The sequence below is a fragment of the Pectinophora gossypiella genome, chromosome Z (genome assembly GCF_024362695.1).
Source record: "Pectinophora gossypiella chromosome Z, ilPecGoss1.1, whole genome shotgun sequence".
In the NCBI taxonomy this organism is placed as follows: Eukaryota; Metazoa; Arthropoda; class Insecta; order Lepidoptera; family Gelechiidae; genus Pectinophora; species Pectinophora gossypiella.
The window spans coordinates 4,008,260-4,029,691 of NC_065433.1; the positions used below are offsets into that span (position 1 = coordinate 4,008,260).

Below are 21,432 nucleotides of genomic sequence, written 5' to 3' on the forward strand. Positions count from 1 at the left end.
CCAATGCGGGTTGGTGGAGGTGTTTTTACGGCTAATAGCCGGGACCAACGGTTTAACGTGCCCTCCGAAGCACGGAATCATCTTACTTTTTCGGACAATCAGGTGATTCAAGCCTGAAAAGTCCTTATAAAACAAAGGACAGTCTCACAATGTGATTTCGACAATGTCCCCATCGGGAATCAAACCCGGACCTACAGATCATGAGCCTAACGCTCTAGCCACTGGACCACGGAGAACTGTACTGAACTGTACTTACCGCATTATTGTTCTTTATTCTATGATTATACTACCTACATTATCAAGGGAGACAATCTAAACCAAAATAAAAAAGTTGAAAATTGAGGTGTGGTACTTAGTTCACCTTGCGATGGATAATACCTCTGGCTAACCCAGCGATATACTCGTGAGCTTAGTTTTTTTAAATTTGCATGATAATAATAAATAGCAGTATAGATAATCTGTACTATTTTTTATTTATTTACTTTTTTGGAAAAAGAACAGGTTCATTAAAAATTTAAAAGAGCAATGTGTTATAATTAAGACTTGATTACATTGATGTATTATGTTACTAAGTATTGTTTCAGTAATTAAAAATATGTGGACTCCTCCTACCTATCCTGAACGAATACAGATTTCGCATTTTCAGTTTTCTGTTTTCAGTTCACATAGAGTTAAAAGGCTTCCTGGAAGGCTTCAAAAGTCGTAGATTACACATAAAAGTCAAACACGGACAGTTCATTTTTATTTCCCCGTACTAGTAAAAAGAGCTTTGAGTTTTCACATCAAGCATGTTCCTGAAAAACATGCAAACTGGAAAGGTTAATACTACTATGGAAACGAATATAAACTTTTAAACCCGTTTTAATTTAAAAAAAATAAAGGATTTTTATTTTACAGTACTCATCCGCGCTAAAAACTTTCTATTTTCCCGCGATTTGGAGTTGTCATCCGACTGCGTTTGTTCATTTATTTTGCATCTTACGTGGTATTACGAACATACATAAACTCACGCCTATTTCCCACCGGGGTAAGCAGAGACAATGAAATTCCATTTCTTTCGATCTTGACACACTTCTCTTGCTTCCTCCACATTCATCAATCGTTTTATAATCGCACCCCGGGGCAGAGTAGATAGTACCCACTGAACCTTCTAAGGTCATCCATCTCCAGTGGAGTAACGACAGACCTTTTAGGTCTTCCTCTGCCAGCCCCACCAACCAACCTTTGCTTTATATACTGCTTTCGCAATCCTATTATCCTTCATCCGCTCTACGTATCCGAACCAACTTAACATTCCCTTTTCAATTTTAGTCACTATATCGTCTTTTACACCACATCTCTCTCTTATCACACTGTTGTATGAAGATTTTACAATTAACTTATATCTAGGAACTATTATGACATACCTATCTATCTTTTACCTTTAGGTCGAAATTCGTATTGCTCTGTTCGGGTCACAGGTTTGAATTCCGGTTCGGGCTTTACACCAATGAAGTCGCCTTTGAGTTTGAATTCATGTTTGGATCACAGATGATTGATATCACGTGGTTTTCCATTTGTGTCCGAATGGCAATAGGCCCTATTACATAAAGCCTAAATTTAACCGTTAGAAGTTGTAAAGGATTTGTTGTTATATACAGGGTGTTAGTGACATCGTAACGAAAACTTTGAGGGGTGATTGAGGCCATGATTCTGAGATGATATCAAGTGGAATTTTCCGTCGCAAAAGTATGGAATTGAAAATAATTAAAAAAAACACAAAAATTTTCAGGAATATTCAGACTGAAAATACCACTTGATATCAACTCAGAATCATAGTCTGAATCATCCCCCTGAGTATTCGTTACGATGTCACTAACACCCTGTATGTATAATATACATACATTATGCTATTTTTTACATATGTTTAAGTACTTAATTATCTTTTTGATGCTGCTGATGTCCCACTATAATGCAGTTAAAAACAAACGAAACAAATCATTATTTAGTTACTGCGAAAAATATAGTACTTACTTACCACTTCTTCCAAAAATACTGTAATTAAATATATATAAAGTGCGCAGCGCGAACGACGAAGGGTTAAAACGGGTAATAAATAAAAAAAAAAAATAGTCGGCTTATTCGGGATTATTAAATCTATATCTAAAATTACCGTAATCTGTTATAGCAGGAACAGTTTATTTTTAGAATTAACGAGAAATCTGATCGTAAAGGTGGTAGTCATAGGTCTTGTTGAATGCAGTAACTAGAATCCTATTTTTACATTTTTCAGGTTAAAAGGGAGGTGTACTAAATATAGTCTTCACCTCTGGGTCTTACTTTAATTAAACCAGCGACCTCATAGATGAAAAGACACGGAAATTCTAAACTTTTTGAAACAGGGTTGTACGCATCCCTTTTGGGGTTAGCTTCCCTTGAAGAAGATTTACCGGGTTGATCTTCGAACCCCAGAAGTCAATATTATTACCCTGATTGCTAAAAATGTCACACATATGCAAACTTCCTCGGTGTGTAAACTTTGTTTGTAGGAAAGTTTGTAGTCAAATATGAATTTAAATGAAATATCACGCATACATAATAAAGAATGCAAATAGTTTGGTAAGCTAATTATTGCTAAATTGCATATGACCTTCGGTGTAAATAGTAAAGTGCAAATGTCAGAAGGAGGTAGTGCAGTGCGCATGTGCGCCGGGCCTCGGGCCGCCCACCTGGTCTGCCTGCCGCCAGTCACCGTCTAGCTCTCCCCCAGTAGGCATCTGCCGAGCGAGGAAGCGCATTCAGTGGCTCTAACTCATATGCAACGCACGTGTGCAGTATAAAATTAAATAAATTAAAATTAAAAATACCCCAATTTCAGATCATAAATTCAAGTCGATCACTCAACATCTCGATCGTCCAGTTTAAAACTTTGCAAGAAAAGTTTTCCTAACTTTGAATTTTAAATTTAGAACTTTTCATTGGATACCAAATGTAAGTTTAAAAAAATATTTCATTTAGAATTTTTGTTACATTTTGGTTCTTTTTTGATTGAAGAATTGTTTAAATTAAGTACTTACTTACTTAAGTAAATACTTGAAAATATGTTTTTTGTTACTATTTTTTATCCATCCTTTTTTTATAAGTAAGTAATTTCTTTAATGCAATATTCGTAAGTTTCTGAAATAAAAGCTCGTGAGTATAACTGCGCGGAATATTTGGATTTTTTGCCGAAGAATTTCAAAAAAGAAGAAACTTTCAATCTCATATTTGAAAAAAATTATATGAAATATTTACATATTTTCTCTCTGCTGTCTTTGTAATGGAGAGAAACTTGCGAATATATTTTTATATTTTCTGAATATTTTAAATACCTACTTCGCGTCATTGATACTAATGCATTTTATTTTCCTTTTTAGTTCTTTCTTTCAGGTTTATTTATATATAAAGTAGAAAAAGAAGCGGAATCATTTAAGGAATTATTCAAAGCATAGAGGGTAATTATAAATATAGCCAGGAAAGGATAATATATAATAAAAAGTTAAAAACTATCGTCGTTTGACTCCTCTGGCAGCGGTAAGTATTTTTGATGAATATAACTTTTATATTAATTTTGCGTTTGTGAATATTTTCAAATTACAATTTTTAATTACTTACTTAATAAAAATATTTTCAGAGTTTTACTTTGATATTTTAAGTACATCAGCAATGCGACTGGTGTGATAAAATACTTAATTTATGTATTTTTAACGTGTCACAATAAGTAACACATAAGACCAGTAATGTTCTCTTATCGCCAGCTTTTAGATAATATATTATTATAAATATGGGTCAACATCGACACTTTTAAACGTTACAACACGACAAATAACATAAATAACTGATAAGCAAGCGAATTTATAATTTTGCATGAGTGACTGATATTTAGAACGTAATTATATTTAAGATTTTGTGCTACAGATTCTGAACTAAGAGAAAATGCGATTTTTACTTAATTTCTGTCCTTTGGGATTCGTAGCTCGCGTCCAACTCACGCTTAGCCTTTTTATTATTTGTCATTTACTTTGGTATTTGTTTCATAAAATTACGAGTTTGTCGCTTGTTTGTATTTCTACCTACCGTTTTTTTAATACAGCCAAACCAAATAGTTGAACACGTAACGTAAAATAACATGTTTATCGTATACGGATTTTTTATTTACTTTATAAAATATTTTATACGTTCGTGTTACGTATTCTGTGAAAATTACAACTGGACATTTATTACGGGTCAAAAGTTACAGTTATCTGAAAATTTGTGATATAAATTACTATATATTATATAACTACGCGCCCCACTTATTTATAAAAAATATTGCTTTAGACTAAATTATGTCCTCTACAACATTTCTTAAACGTAAACTTATAGGTTAAAGGAAATGAAATATTGACAAAAATCTATTTTTGGGCGCCATCTTTCCAATATGGCCGCGCGAGTGGCAAACTTGAAATTTGAAAAGAACAGGTCAAATAGTAGGTATTTAAAATCGCACTATGTGTATTAATTGATTTTAGAGGTACTTATAATAAATATTGAAATTTTGAAATGAAGGTGCAGTTAGGCCGCGTCTACACCATAGGTGCGTCTTTAACAAACTAAGAACTAGCATTCGTGTCAACTCTGTTACTTATATAATTATATAAAATGCAATCGACAAGTGAAATTGAAAAAGAGAAATGAGATATTATTATCTATGTTTTACATTAGCTGCAAGGTAACGAGCGCCCTTGCTTGTCACTGCTTTCGTGTTCAGTGAAGCGCGTTTCATTCATATTGCTGCGTCTGGAATGCAACAAGTTGTGCTGTCGTCTCTGATATTACTTCTGGATGCAGAAGGCGTAAAGCAGAGTCACACGTGCCAAATGTCACCGGGATTTCAATCGCGTACAAAAGTACAAGTAGAACCTAACCGGAATTCAATAATTTGACGCTTGTGTCTCCATAGTTGTTAAAAGCTTATCGCGGGCGGTAACCACGGATGTACGGGAAAAGGTTTCGTGATCATGAATAATCGGGAAACAGCAACAAACAGGACTTCAATTATTTCGGTTAGGTTAGGTTAGTTTGATTCGTAGTGATAGTGATAGTAAAGAAATAGCAATAAAATAACGGGATAAGAACAACATATCCGAGGCATGGCTGCAGATAGCACGTGACAAGCGAAAGAAGATGAAAGCTAAACAGATATTTTTAAAATTTGAATTAAGAATAAAATCTAACCGAACGTTAATTTTGATGTCAACCAATTTAAGGTTGATACCGTTACAACTCTTGCAATATTAACGCGACAACATTTAAGTTATATGTTGCGAGAATGAAACACGACGAGACGCGGGATATCTCTGATATACAAATTCTGTTAACAACGTTGTCGCGTGCTGTTGCGCGATGTCGCCGAATATGTTGTGTGCCAGATTTTCTTATTGCCCAGTGAATACAGGACAACGCGCACAACACAGTAGTTGGCGAATAATTTAATGCTTGCGAATGAAGATTAGGTTGCCAAGTAAATAGACAAGTCTCTTTTTGTACTTAACTTTTTTCTTTTTATTCTGGTGCAATAAAGTACCTACTTACTTATATATGATTTTTATATTTTGATGAAGATTCGATATTCAAAGTTAGCGACTTTCCTCACAGGGCGATTTGATACGGCATTCCATCGATCGACCTCAGAATACTTATGGACGATCGCAATCGCAAATGTGTTCTAAATTCAATCGTACGATCTAGCGATATCGCTCACAGATCTGCAAGACGCCCTTACGATGTAACGCGATGCGATATAGAATCGCTTCCTTAGCCACAATGTAGGAATATGCAATCGGAACTAACTGAAATAGATGGTTTGACGATATTGCTAATTCGCTCGATATTGAATTGACACTTGTCACGCTTATAGCGTTTGCCGTCAAACAGGGAATGGTGATTCTTTTCCATGCATTTAAATTATTCGCCCACACGTTGCATTAGGGACGTCGCCGTCGCATAAAACGGCCGTGCAGAAATTTACATAAAGTACATTACATTTGCCGTGGATGGCATTTATTTACGACTTCTCACTGGTGACGCAACCGTAGTGTCCTAATAAGTTAGGGCCCTTAATTACCTAAACACTGTGCAAAGGTATGGTATGCTTTGTTCCCGGAAAACTTTAGAACTTCTAACAACAACAATCAATAACAATATCAACTTAGATCTAGGACAAATCAATTATTTATATTTGATTAATATAAATTGATTCAAATATTCCTCGCTTTGAATAATATCGCAACATTATTGAAAAGTGGTTTCATGGTTTTCGGACTGCAAATCCTGGAACTGCAGCATTTGAGTCAGAATAGGTACGGTTCGTAATAAATTTATGTACAGAATCAATAGAAGGTGTTATGTAAGTGGGCTCAGATTTCCGCATTTAGACTCAATCAATAGAATGTTTAACAACTTTGGTATCGTGTTTATTTTATTGTTGAAACATGATACTTATATAAAATAACAATGCAATCGCATTGCGGTTTTTCTCCCAGTTCCGTATTGTTACAAGTTACACACACACATACACGCATAAATCGAACGCGTGGATGGATAAATGGGTAAATAAATGTAATTTGGGCTATTATTTTATTCTGGGTGCCATGGCTAACCAATTCGCCAAAAAAATTTTTTTTTATTTATGCTATTGTTTGTTAATATTTCTTACTATTATAACAATAATAATATTTAAATTACATTTTACAGGAATTTGCAGCGATGTTTACCAATTATTTTTCACTTATTTTTATATTTATACTAGGGAGGGTGCAGAAAAACAACAACTGTGTTACTTTGTTACATTATGTAGTTTTATTATTGAGAACGTTCACATTAAATTCAAACCTTTTTTTTTTTAAATTAAGATAAAAGATTTTTGAACTTATATTATTAAATCACGAAACATTTCAGTCTAATACATCTTTTTATGGTTAGGTTTACCACTTCGTTACCTAATTTTGATTTTATGAGATAAACTTTTTTAATAAAATAGAAAACAATAGCAGTTCAAGCATTTTATTTATGGAGGTCATTTATATATTAAAAATAATCAATAAAAGTCAAGAATTTTAAAATATACTTAGGTAGTTTTAGTTCTAAGTCTGAAAATGTCTCCATAAAAATGGGGGACAAAAAAGTAACGCAGTAGTTTAGTAAGTAACATAATGGTAAACTTTCCGCATCTATGGTGTTTAACTTACTGAAAACAATTAAAAACAGAATACAATTACGTAAATTGAAACCATAACAAATTAAACAAAACTCTCTTAGAATAAAATAAAATCAAAACTTCTCAAAAAAACAATATTAAACATACATTAGTTTCTGTCTGAGTCAAATATATTTAATGGGACATCAAATTCATTCAATTCGTTTTCAGCAAATGGAATTCTGTAGTCTCTGCTTACCCCGGTGGGAAATAGGCATGAGTTTATGTATGTATGTCATCATCGTCATCAGCCTTACGACGCCCACTGCTGGGCATAGCCTCCCCCAAGGATCTCCACGACGATCGGTCCTGCGCTGCCCGCATCCAGCGGCTTTCCGCGACCTTCACCAGATCGTCGGTCCACTTTGTAGCGGGCCTATACTGAGCGTCGTCCGACACGTGGTCGCCATTCTAGAACCTTTCCGCCCCAGCGGCCATCGATTCCCCTCGCTATGTGTCCTGCCCACTGCCACTTCAGCTTTGCAATTCGCCGAGCTATGTCGGTGACTTTAGTTCTCCTGCGGATCTCCTCATTTCTGATTTGATCGAGCAGGGAAATACCGAGCATAGCTCTCTCCATTGCCCGCTGAGCGACACCGAGCCTCCTCACGAGACCCATAGTAAGCGGCCACGTCTCACTGCCGTAGATCATCACTAGCAACACGCACTGGTCAAAGACTTTCCTCTTGAGACACTGAGGTATTTTGGACGAGAAGATATTCCGCAGCTTCCCGAACGCTGCCCATCCGAGTTGGATCCGACGAGAGATCTCTTTCTCGAAGTTGGACTTACCTAACTTGATTATTTGTCCTAGGTACATGTACTGGTCTACAACTTCGAGTGTAACGTTCCCAACCTGAACTGGAGTGGGTGCGACATGGTCATTGGACATAATTTTTGGGATGCGTTACTGAGATGCTCGAGCATGGTGTTCAGGTCTTCCAGGGTCTCAGCCATTAGGACTATATCATCGGCAAATCGAAGGTGCGTCAGATACTCGCCGTTGATGTTGATGCCAAATCCTTTCCAGTCCAGAAGCTTAAAAATATCCTCCAATGCAGCAGTGAACAGTTTCGGAGAGATGCCATCTCCCTGTCTCACTCCTCGCTGCAGTTGGATCGGATTAGAGCTCTGGTTCTGTTCTCGAACTGACATAGTGTAATTTTGGTAGAGGTCCCTTAGCACTTCGATGTACCTATGGTCCACTTGGCACCTCTGAAGAGACTGCAACACCGCCCAGGTCTCGAACGAATCAAAGGCTTTCTCATAGTCCACAAACGCCAAGCAAAGTGGCAGATTATACTCTTCGGTCTTCTGTATAACCTGCCGCATCGTATGGATGTGGTCTATGGTGCTAAAGCCTTTTCGGAAACCCGTTCGTTCGCTTTCCGTCTTAACGGCATTGATCACAGAGACATCATTGAATATGTGCTTTTTCGTCGACATGATAAAATCGATCTCGTTTTTATAATTTCCACTGGGACTTATTCAGGTCCATTTGCGGGTGCGGGCTTTCTGAAGAAGGAGTTCATCATATAGAGGTTCTTCTTCTCCATAAAGTCCGCCAGCATCCGGCCTCTGGTGTTCCGAACCCCAAATCCAAATTGCCCTACTCTCAGCTCGTTACCGCACCGCTTCCCCAACTGTGCATTAAAGTCCCCCATCACAATCGTGTAGTGGCTTTTATGGCTATGCATGGCTTTAGAAATCTCCTCATACATAGTCTCCACTTCGTCATCGTGGTGTCCCGAGGTCGGAGCGTATACCTGGATGACAGTCAGCGAATATCGAGATGATATTCTGAGTATCAGGCACGCTACCCTGCTCGAAACACTACCGATGGTCAACACGTTGTTGACTAGGGACTTGTGGACGATAAACTCGACACTCTGTAACGAAATAATTATAAATTAAATTATTAAACTATTATTTAACTATTAAATTTGTAAATATTGAGCAAAATCATTGAGTATTTCCACTGCGTTACGATGGCTACAACTGCGTTACATTTCGCAGTAACGCAGTGCATCGGTAACTCAGTTGTAGAAACCACGTGTATTCTAAAATAACACTCATATGGTAATTCATTTTATAAAACAGATCGTGTACAATAAATATTTGCTCCTTTTTTTTAAGATATAACGTAAAAGATTATTCAATATTCAAAAAACTCACCTATCACAGCGGTCACTCAGCGGTCTCCCAATTAATACACGCACCTATCCCGCCGGCGTCCTCGCGACTGACTCGGCGAATTTCAAAGCCACGCACTCCCCCCGCGCCCCAATAATATTTGATTATATGTTATACGACTTTTGGCGCAAATGCATACAAAATTCTAATTTTAAGACTCAGTTTCGTATGGTAACATAGTGTTCGTAATTTTTCGGTTTGCCGCGGGGACACAATAAATATTTTGGAATAATTAAAAACTGATAAAGGAAAATAATATTTATTATTGTTAAAGTAAAGATTAAATTACGTGTTATTACCGCAAATATTACATTTTAATAGCGTCTTGAAGAGTTTTTAAGTAATGTGTGTTTATATGGAGTAAATATATGAGAGGGACAGTGGAATTTTGTAGGGAAACAACTGCGTTACTCAAAAGTACAACTTAGTTACCGTGTTTTTGGTTAAATTCAAATAATTTTGATAAAAACGTGGAACATAAAAGCACGAGTATAACATCAGAAATGTACCAATAGTGTAATTATTTAAAAAATAATTGTTTGCTTTATAAAAATCGTGTTTGAACGTGAGAGACAGGTTATGGGACCCAAAATAAAATAATAGCCCATTTAATGGGATCATAATAAGCGTGCGTTTCCGAGAACCTACATGCAGTAAACAAACAGCTAAGCTGTGAACTGTGAACAGTGCACAGGTGCTAATATTATGTCTAATTTCGATATGAAACGAGGATTTTTTGTAATCTAGCTAGTTGTTCTGCACTATGCTATATCCCGATTGGGACCAGAGGTACATCCATCACAAGATGAACTAAGTGCAAACACCTCTTCGAGGTTTTTGTTAGACCAAGGTTATAGATGGTGAGCAGTTCTGAAATATTGTTCTTTTATCATCCGCAGTTTAAATATGGACCGGTTGTATTTTGAAATAGACAATATCATACTTGGTAATTATTTCATTATCTCCCTAGCGTTATCCCGTTTTCACAGGGTTCGCTTACCTAACCTGAAGTCCGGTCTGGTTTTATACTTGTTTGCGAGTTGACGGTTTTGCGCGGCGCGAAACGTGGGCTTCGACCAATAGCTGTACGATGTTTATCTGCGTAGATAAACGGTAACGGTAAGCAACCCGTGCAGCCTGTGCCGACGTCAGGGGTGTTACCGGTGCTGCTAAGCCAGTAAATAAATACAACTCCATCTTGGCCACTCCTGCATAGTGATGTGAGAGTGATTTGTGCTTTGCATTAAATATCAAGGTAGTTGCATTTTTTAAATGGAATTGAGGGTTTTGGTGCTTTTTTTTATCGCTGCATATAAACTAGACTGATGCTTTCAACGGTCTCGAGATATAGTGGGTTAAAGTTCTCTATAAGACTGCAGTTTTTAATTCGTGCACAGCGATAAAAAAAGACACTTTGTCGCGGGTGTTTCGTTTTGAGAGCCGCATAATAATATGTTATTTATGTATGTCTTCTTTGCGCATTGTTCGATTTTGCAAAGTGAAAGAGTGATGTCTGCAATGTAGGCTATTTTTCAAAGACATGGACTTTAGTCTGAGACTATACTTAGGTATTTCCGGCCAAGTAGTTCATGCCATTTGCGGCAAATCTACAATAAGTCACTTCAAAAAAGAAATAAGACTATAGTCGTTCCCATTCCCACAAATCACGGGTTAGTTTTATAAAATATCCATTTTATTCATGTTGTGTTTTGAAACGATTGAATACAGGGAATAGGTAGAGAAAACAATTATTGTTTTTTATTTTTCAATTAAATCATACACGTACTGGGGGTATAAAAAGGCCACATCAAAGCAATGTCAAATAGCATTGCTTTTTTGCATTACTTCACCTTGTAATCTTCGTAACTTCCCAGTTCTTAAAATAAAAACAAAAAGTAGGTACATCAATAGGACGCGATACCTACAGCCAAGAGCAATATACCCACTATAGGACTCTGTCGCACTAACATATTTGACATTTAGTGCGACTTACAGTTCAATTTGTCAAAAAGTTAATGTCACATGGTACCAAAGTGTATACACCGCGACTTCGCAGCGTTATCGATGCAGTCGCGACTGAGTCTCTCAGTGTGTAACAGGCCTATTCGCAGTGTGTAAAGATCAGGGTAGAAATTTTATTCCGAACTAAGTAATATCGTTTTGATTTTTAAATAAATTGGATATTTTTTACGCGTTACTTACTTTAAACTAGACTAGCAAATGAAATGAAGCTTTAGTTTTTATAATCTTTATTGAAATATAAAAGCTCTGTTAATAGTATTTGGATTTCGGTGTTCTTTGCGTTACACTCAATATATTTTGCCCATTTCAGTAGGTATTTTAGGCCTCTGTAGTTCAGTGTTTGAGCGTCGAGCTCACGATCCGGAGGTCCCGGATTTGAATCCCTGTGAGGACATATCACAAAAAATAAGTTTGGTTAGGACATTACAGGCTGATCACCCGATTATCCTTAACTATGATGTTCTGTGCTTCGGAAAGCACGATAAGCCGTCGGTCCTGGTTACTACTAACTGGTGTAATTACTGAAGCACGCGGTCGTGTCAGGGGCCTTAGGAGGATCAATAAAAACCCTGACGTCAGGGTTGATGTGGTTGGTAATCTACCTCACAGCCCACACGATAAAAGAATTAAGTAGATATCTAGCATAAGAGCCGCAGTAATCCACTTGGAAGAACGCATGATTCTCATTGTGAGGTCGCGGGTTTGAACTTCAGCACGCGCCTAAACTAATATTCGAATTCTTATTTGAATCTTTGGGGTTTATCACATCCTCAGAAGTGAAGAAAAACATCGTGAGAAACCCCACGTTCCCGAGAAATGTGCTTCGGACGTATGTGACATAATCTGTATTGGGCTGCTTTTCCCTTCGCGGGTTTGGAGTGAGACAGGCAGTCGTTTGCCACTGGGATTCGAACCGGGGTCCTACAGATCATGAGCCTGTGCGTTGGGGACCTGGCTAGACCAAACGGAAGCCTTGTTTTACCGGCAAAATGGCGAAGGTTTTAATATTCTTGTCTTACTTGACGACGAAACAGAGAAGGTCGATTTCTCCGCTTTACATTATAATTTTCTAAGTTTGTTTATCCTTTTATTCTGTCGGGACAAAGGCGAACTTGACCTTCGCCCGTAATTACTTGTTGGAATTTTTCGTATTAAACCTGGAACTAATTTCATTTCCCCCGTAGGAAAATAATAGAATGCCGTTCAAAGTTCAAGTGAACAGGTAATTTATAAGTAATGCAGGTGCACTCTTGTGATGAAATTCTTCTTAGTAATGTTTTATTTCCTAGCTAAGTTAATATAAAACGCTAAACGGGATTATACTGAGCCCGGTTCGCCGGCGACTCATGTTACTCTATGTATTTTGCATTTCATTTCGAACCGAAACTCTTTTATGAAGTTTACGTTGTCTTTCCGAGCGTGGCTGCACGTTATGATGGCCGTTTTGACACATCATAATAGTGATTTTGTTGTTTTGGTTTTCCCCGAAGGGCAAGGCAAAGGGAACCAAGGCCATACAGCCGTGTCTTATGTATTTTTTTCTTGATGATTATGAAAGGTGAAACCTAAGCTCCCACCCTCGGAGTAGACTCCTACTCCGAACCCCAAACGAATTAACTCGAAAGTCCGCTTAAGCTTTCGAGTTATGAAGCGGCTTGTTGGCACGAAGCGAAAATAGATAGGTACACTTTGTTTATTGAATATTCCGATATAATAACACTGTCGCAAATGTTTTCAGACTAACTTAATGCGATCATTAACTAAAAAACACCACTTCGTATTAATTACTTATTTAGATTATTTAATGAAGAAAGCAACCTTCCCGTTCCCGCCAAACAGTCCTCATAATAGTGATTTAAAATGACGATTGTTTATAAAAAGAAACCGGTATGTAAAGAAAAATTAAGTTTCGCTAATTCTAAAACCCGTCGTGGTTTAGAACGGGATTTAGAACTAGAACTGCAAGTAGTACGTAAAAAAATAGTAGAGTAAAAAAATCGATAAATTTTGTGACTGGCACATCACTATTGACAATATGTAATTTGCCTCCTTTAAAAGTACGCAACTTTATGAGCGGACAAACGTCAAAACGTCAAAACAGGTACTTAAACTTAGCTGGCGAGGGGTATATACTATACAGGCGGGGCTGTCCTTTCAGGGATGATTGGATTATTTTTTTCGTTTTGCCTAACTTGGCCGGACAAAGAAAAACGGCCATCATTCCGTGCCTCTATTCTAGGAGATATCTGTCGGCTGCAATATGCCAATATTGCGCGTTTGTTTGTTGTTACTGTCAAATTTAACAGCTACGGAACAGTTTACCACGACAAAGGGCGGTTTGGTTACCTTTATCAAATTACGTATTGAAAGCCTGGCTGGTTGCATCCCCGCGCTCGCACACCCACTATGACACCCACATTTCAATGTAACAGTTTATATTTAGAGGCAATCACAGGTTGCACAATACTATTGTATTGTAACTGATGTGGATGATATTCCAGCGAATTTCAGAGTATTTTGTATGAATAGTTGAGTTGTGTTACTGATTTTGCTTTAAATTGTAAACATTGAATTGTTTCGCAACCGTTATTTGGCTTGATATAAAATGTTTTTACTACCCGTTTTTTTAACATACTTAAACTGAATTATTGTTGCTGTGCCGTGATTTTATTAAGTAAAATATTTTGTTCGACAGAGGGGTTGTGTCCATTCTAACATGATGGACAATTGGGTAGGTCTAAGATAAATTATGAAATTCTGATTACTAAATAAAGACAGATCTAAAGGTGACATAAAACGTTTTCTTTTTTTGTATTTAACTTATTTATGAATTTTAATAAAGAGAAATGTAATAAGTGCGTTACCCAAAGGTCTCGTTACCCCATGTGCAAGTGAGATAAACAGCCTGCGCGCGCTTCCTTACTCTTTAACGGCTTAAACAGACAAAAACATACACGATTGTTTTTTCTTAATAAAACTTCGGAACTGTAATATATTTTTAACTTATTATAGAGAAACGCCGCGGGAGCATAACCGGTAGGAGTTTTATTTTCTGAAGGCTCTCACCCGGTACAACGTTTAAGACTACAGGCCTGAGCGTGCCCAGTTGGGCGCGAACCTCGGCTCAGGGCGTGGTCTGGGGGGAAAAAATATTTGTAAGAATTAATCGATCCTAGTGGGTTGATAGCGATAAACGCTGATTGAGGGAAGCCGGTAGGAACTGAATACTTTACTTCGGCAACAATCGTATTATAAAACTTCCCGCGTCATGTATTGCTTGTCTGGTATCGCGAAACCACAACTAGTTATTGTATTACTACGCAATGAACGGCGGGTAAAGCGATAGCTGTTCAGCCAGAAATGTCTAGGTCGGCCGCTTCGCACGCCGACGCAAATTAACAGACTGACTCGTGTAATTTACTTAGTGCTGAGGGCATAACTCCCTTGTTGCCATGATCCAACGGTAGATATGTGGTGCCTACTCAGATTATTTGGGCGTAAGTTTGATTACTGTTTACAAAACAGACTGACTATTGTATTTTGTATTACTTCACATCACTAAAGCGATTCTCACACTGCGCCGCATGACACAGAAAATGCGTCCACGCGCGTTCATGCGGATGCATTCTCTCCACACCATTCGAACCCGGGACCTCTGGACTACGGAGACCGTTGTTCACTTTGATACCGTTTTTTACACACAAACCATTTAATTTCTAATGATACTGATAAAAGACTCTTACTGATCTTGTTTGATATAAGCAAAAGCCTTATAAAAATCTACGCACGTAAAACGTATTTTAACTAAAAGCGGATTTTAGCTTAAAACAGATGCTTAATTTATATTAAGATCAGCTACATCTGCGCGCCTGCGTGAAAGTTCGTTTATAATTTAATGCTAGCGACAGATACATTATAACTATCGAATTCTGATAAAGCTTTTTTACGGTTCACAATTTTTCGTTACTTTACAGTCTTGACAATTATTGTTATAAGCTGACGGTATTTGCAATGGTACGGTAACAAGTATAGTAACAGTAATACTTGTTACCATAGTAACATATTATACCTACATCAATGGTAACATGACATAATTATAATAGGTACGAGCATTACCATTGTCTATACATTAGAACCATTTCACTTTTAACTTTTATAGGAAATTTAACTGTAAGTCTGACTAAATGTCAAAAATGTTAACGCGACATAGTTCTAAGACTACAAATAGTGACACATTTTCCTTTGTTTCAGACAGAATGTCGCCGATCAGACTGCCATCGGTTGTAGTCAAATGACAATAACTAGAATAAAGGTACGTAACACATATTTTGTTATCTTTTTTGAAATTTGCAAGTGATGAGACGCGTTAGGGCCTCCCACCTTGTACTAACATTATGCGAATAAAATTAAAATCTTTTGTACAATTTGTCAAAACAAAGATCTTAGTTTGAACTCCAGGAATAATGCATGACACATAATCCACTAAGGTAACATTTAAAACAGACATAGATTCTGAGTTGCATGCTTGGCGCGCTCCCACTTGCACCATATCGATTTGTTCAAATTTTAACGTAGTTCCAACAGTTTGTAGACGCATGAACCATTAATATAATAGAACGATGAGGAAATATAAAAGAAAATTGCCTAAAACCCCCGAAATCCCGTCGAGGACGCAGATGGGGCCGTCAGGGCCCAGGCTGGGCTTGGCCCTCGGCATCCGACCCTTCGACCCGCGCCCGGGGGTCGAAGCGCCCGCGAGGATATTCTATCAAGGATCTGAGTATGTGAAGATGCCGAGGGCAGAGCCCGGAATAATACCTAGGCCGACGGAACAAGCACCAGCTCAGGAGAAACAACCGGTGCGGAATGTGATCCCGAGGCCTACTGTATTACCAGTGAAACCCTGGCCAAACTTGTCAGTGAGGACCAGCGTTCTGCCGGCACAGCCTGGCCCGAGCACGTCTGCGGAGTCCAGTGTTGTGTCAGTAGAGCCTGGTCCGAGCACATCGGCGGGTCCTAGCACCTCGATGGAGTTCCATGTTTTCCCCGGAACTAGTCACCAAGCCGCATCGCTGCGGCAAGGTTTGTACTAAAACCCACGTACGTAAAAGTATTTTGATCCGTGTTATAAGTTATTTGAGTTAACTCGGCATAACGTCAATGTAATAAACAAATTTATATTTCATACTTAGTTTATGTAATGAAAATTCTGTAAAACGGCATGGATAATTCCGCCTCATTCTAACAAACAAACTGTTACTAAGAAACAGCCCAAAAGTTTAGTTTAGGTATATCTAAAGTAACTCATCGTAGATCTTTGTTTTTGGAACATGTAAATATTAATATTACATTTCAAACTTGTTGATTGCCAAAGTTAGGCAATGACGGGAATATCCAGTTATGGATGGGTGGCTATTTCACTTCGTGCTTTTCCTTACTTCGGAGGGCACATAAAATCGTCTGTGTTGACAAAAGCCTCTACAAATTAAACTGAGGTATTAAAAAAGTGCTCAATTTTCATACGTAGCCGAGTTAACTTCAATTAGGCGTTCACTCTACGTCGTATGACAGATGACGTAGTCGCCAGTACTGCCACCGTAGTAAAAAAAAACAGTACGTCAGCTACGTAAGCCTGAGCGCGCACACAAGCGAAAGTTTCAAAAACTTAAAAAAGATATATTTAGATATATTCAACTTTAAAGTGAAATCACACACTCACAAAACCTTTTGTAAAAAATAGAACAGTTTTTTCGGTAACATAATAAACAATTAGATTGGTCAAAATGGTTTCAAACTTAATAAGTTTGGATGGATCAAGTTTTATTTATAACCGGGTTTAATCTAAATGACATCCTATAAACAAAAATAACTATTAGAACATTAAAAAAATAAAAGTTCTTTCCCCCAAATTAAGATGTTATGGCTGTTCAAATAAAATTCAATAGCGTTGTACAGTGGCGTTTTACGCCGTCACTTGTGACAAGATGCGCCGGGCGCCGCGGACACTTTTTTACAGACGCTGGTTGTCTATTAGTTATACGAGGTCTATGAATAAATGAAAAGAAAAAACCTAATGACATGTAAAACAAAAAAAACATCATACACGCGTATACTGCTTTATTCGTATACTAGATGCAGCAGGCTTCTTCGGATTGAAAGTTCGAGTGGTCCTTCTGGGCGCTTATAGTTAATCCGCTTGTGCACGTGCATAGGTCAATTTATCATGAAGGCGCAAGGGAAGTGTACCTACTTCGATGCAGTAGGTCACCATCTCAATTACCACACTAAATTAAGAGTCCATTTGCGAAATGTGGCCGTGAGCTGCAACAAAACGCCCACCAAAGGCGGGTTTTTAAACGTGCTAGATTAACGTAAAACACGCAGTATCAACTTTTCGTTACACGGCGAAGACAGGGTGAGTATCATACAAAAAAAAATATAAATAAAACTGTGTTGCTTGCCTTTGACGGAAAGTAAACGTTGAAATTAAAAAAAATAGTTTTAGCTTAGTGTCAGTGGTTGAATTAGTTGAATACGTTATAAAATGTATTTGTAACTACAAAAGAAACAACTATAGATTCCAATTCGGTCCATAATTATTGCCTATAGCCAAAGCCACCAAGATTAGCCAATAAACCGCTATGTTGGCAACACTAACCTTCACATTCTCTTGAATTTTTACTACGGTGGCATCGTGTAGCCACCGGCTTTCCCTACAGTTGCTGTCACGCGACTTACAGTGAGATTCGCCTTAACTTAGACGTTGTGAGTGTGACTGCAGATCTTCCCCTTATCTTCCTCATGTCTGGTTTCCGTCTGAACTCTTGAAACATCTACTCATGTGGACTGTTCCTTAAGATATTCGCCGCTTCGGTAATATCAATTAATTTTTCGTTTTTATTGAATATAGGTTTACTTTTGACTACAATCTCACCTGCAGATGTAGCCTAAGGTGATAAATGCTTACATAGTAAATACCTGTTCACTCTAGTTTTGAGGAAAAGTGAATATGTAGGTAGGTAAATATACAAAATTATTTCGCTTATTATTTCTTTATTTTTCGGATAAGTACCCTTGATTACTTGCTACAGCAGTGTTATAAATCATATATGATTAGGTATGCACCTATGTCATAGAATAAGAAATAATACTACGTGTAGAACGGCAACTCCCCGCTCCCCACCAGCTTCTGAGCTATGTTTACCTCACCCCCCCCTCCCAAATAGTTTAGTCTTGAATCGTGAAGGCTGCGCGCGGACCATTGTTTTAATTTTTATCAGTTTAGTTTATATGTTCGAATTTTGAAATTGGAGCCGACGGTCTTTCGTCTGATTCAAATATTTGATCTCACAGTAATTGCCCGCGCTGGCTGATATTTTAATTTGATATTTGGCGGCAATTTATCTGGTCTCGGGACACGGTAGCGCCAAATCGAGCAAATACAACGGCACGGCGTCCTTCCGTCCGTCCGTCCATCCTTTGCTTGAACCCATTCATGGCATTTTATTTTTTAATTTTGTGTATAAAATTTATTGTATCAGGTTAATAATTTCGTACGGAATCGCATCGGAAGGGTTCCCTTTTTATCATTTTGCTACGAAGCAGTAAAAATCCTACAATAAGTTATGATATAGGGTTATATTGATCAGTATTAACGCAGTAGCTTAATGCTTACGGAACAGTCTACGTATTATTGAAAAATCGTATTTCTTATGCGTCTACGCACTTTCGCTTGCATCATACTCACTTAGTTTCTATCCATAACTTTCCAATGGTGCCGGTTCGGACATCCACTTTATTTGACACACTAGTTCAAAAGTAATCTCCTATCTCTTTCTACACATAATATGACACCTATTTTTTTTTTGGGAAGACAGAGGGAACCCATGGAATTCTACATCAACTAATATCTACAACATTCCATTCATTTGAGCACCTTTCCATTCCATTCCATTCATTCAAATGAGCGAGACTGCGCTAAACTGATTCAAGAACCAATTGGTCCTTGTATTATACCCGTATTGGTCCTTGATCCATGCTAACTCACTATTAAACATCAATGGGGCAGTTTCCAACCAGTCAAATCAGTTACTTTTGACTAAACGTCAAAACACGAAATTACTATGCAATTTGTATGAAAAGGCAACTCGCGACGTCATAGAAAAACGTGACAAAATGTCGCACTTATTATTATTATATTTCCTTATTGCAATTCGTAAATAAGTTAAATAGAAAAAGAACAGTTTTATTTAGTAATCAGAATTTCTTAATTTATCTTTGACTTGGGAAAGTACCCGATGCTATTAGGCTGCACGATCCCAATCGCCAAGCCCGTGACCTTAAGCCATCGGGCAGGATGAATTGGAAAATGTAATAACCGCTAAATAAAAAAAATCTAAGTCAAATCAAATGCACTTTATTACACACACATAACTACACAAAACATAAGTTTATGGTTTGTGTTTATGGTCGCCAGAATCGGCACCGTTATTCTTTGTAAGTATAGAACTTTACTGTACTATATCGATATCGCAAAATTCCTGCCGTTCATTACTACATCATTAATTTCTAGCAATATTAAAAAATGCCACATCAAAGCAATTCATGTTAAAAAGCAATATTGCTATTTGACGTTTGTTCGCATTGCGCAAAAGTCAAATTGCAATATTGCTTTTTTAGATAAATTGCTTCCATGTGGCCTTTTTAACCCCCCTGATGTCGATTAATGTTTCGCCTTCTATCTATAACGAACTTATTCTTATCTTGTATCATTACTGATTCCTTACATCATATCTACTGTGTTCTATGTACTTACTTAAATGTGTGTGACTATTTAAGATAACCAACTATCAGTTGACTTAACTCCATGTCAAATGTAAACTAAGTTATCATAACATAACAAATACTTTATTGCATAAACAGGAAAAAACAAAAAAACAAAACTTCAAAAAGAGACAAAAAGAGAAATATAATGAGTACAATAGGCGGCCTATATTTAACTTTAGGGCCAATTTGCCAATAGTAAGATAGCGTCAACGCTTAGAATATAGTGTTCCAAAATTGAATCTTTCAAATAAAATTTTGCTATTCCAGTGATAATTAAATAAATATTAATTTATCCTTTTATTGAAAAAAAGCAGTTAGTTTATTACGCACAGTATAATTTGATTGCCTTATGTAAGTATTTATATAACTTTCTACTCGTGAGTCCGTACAATTATGAAATATACAGGGTGTTAGTGGCGTTGTAATGAATACTGAGGGGGATGATTCCGACCGTGATTCTGAGTTAATATCAAGTGGAATTTTCCATCGCAATATACATGTTTTCTTTTGTGTTTACAAATTTTGTGTGTTTACAAGTGTTTACTTTTGCGATGGAAAATTTCACTTTATATCTACTCAGAATCATGGTCTGAACCATCCCTTAACGTTTTCGTTACAATGTCACTAACACCACCACCCCTTTAGTACTCAAGAAGAATATAACTTCTTACTAGTGAAAGAATTTATAAAATCAATTCAGTAGTGGTTCCAGAGATTTGTATAAACAAACTCGCAAACTATAATATTAGTAAGGACTACTTACAATATAACAGATCCGCTGTCTAGCGACCAACGGTTAAGTCAACTGATAATTACTTTTGAATGTTAAGCTAAGCCAAGCACAAATCACCCCCAATAGACACAAAACGACATATTTATGCTTGTACATATTTATGTTGAATATTCAAACAGCCAATTAGATGGCTATGTTTCGATCATCGCAACGGGATAAATATAATGTGAGCTCGGTTGAGCGACTAGCCAAAATGCAATCGAAACGTCTCGTGATTCGTTTATAACAACCTTATACAACTTTCATTCTAACTAGGCTACCAGGAGCCGTGTTTTTGAATCGTTCGTTTTCTATTCACTTGCGAAAGTATTCACCCATTTCTCGTAGTTCGTAGAATTTGTCA

The 21,432-nt window shown here is 37.2% G+C and overlaps 1 protein-coding gene across 9 annotated transcripts in view; it reads left to right on the forward strand.

The window, feature by feature from the left end:
• LOC126380082 (glucose transporter type 1) overlaps window positions 1-21,432 on the forward strand; it is a 148,973-nt gene that overhangs the window by 65,616 nt on the left and 61,925 nt on the right. For 3 of the 9 annotated variants that reach the window (XM_050029292.1, XM_050029293.1, XM_050029294.1), the window contains exon 1: window positions 16,469-16,552. In XM_050029292.1, the coding sequence (XP_049885249.1) occupies window positions 16,498-16,552 (55 nt within the window). In that variant the 5' untranslated portion in view covers window positions 16,469-16,497. Of the gene's footprint in view, window positions 1-2,748; window positions 2,971-3,395; window positions 3,553-15,721; window positions 15,783-16,468; window positions 16,553-21,432 lie in introns of those variants that run through there. The other 6 variants (XM_050029295.1, XM_050029301.1, XM_050029298.1 and 3 more) reach the window with 3 other exon arrangements.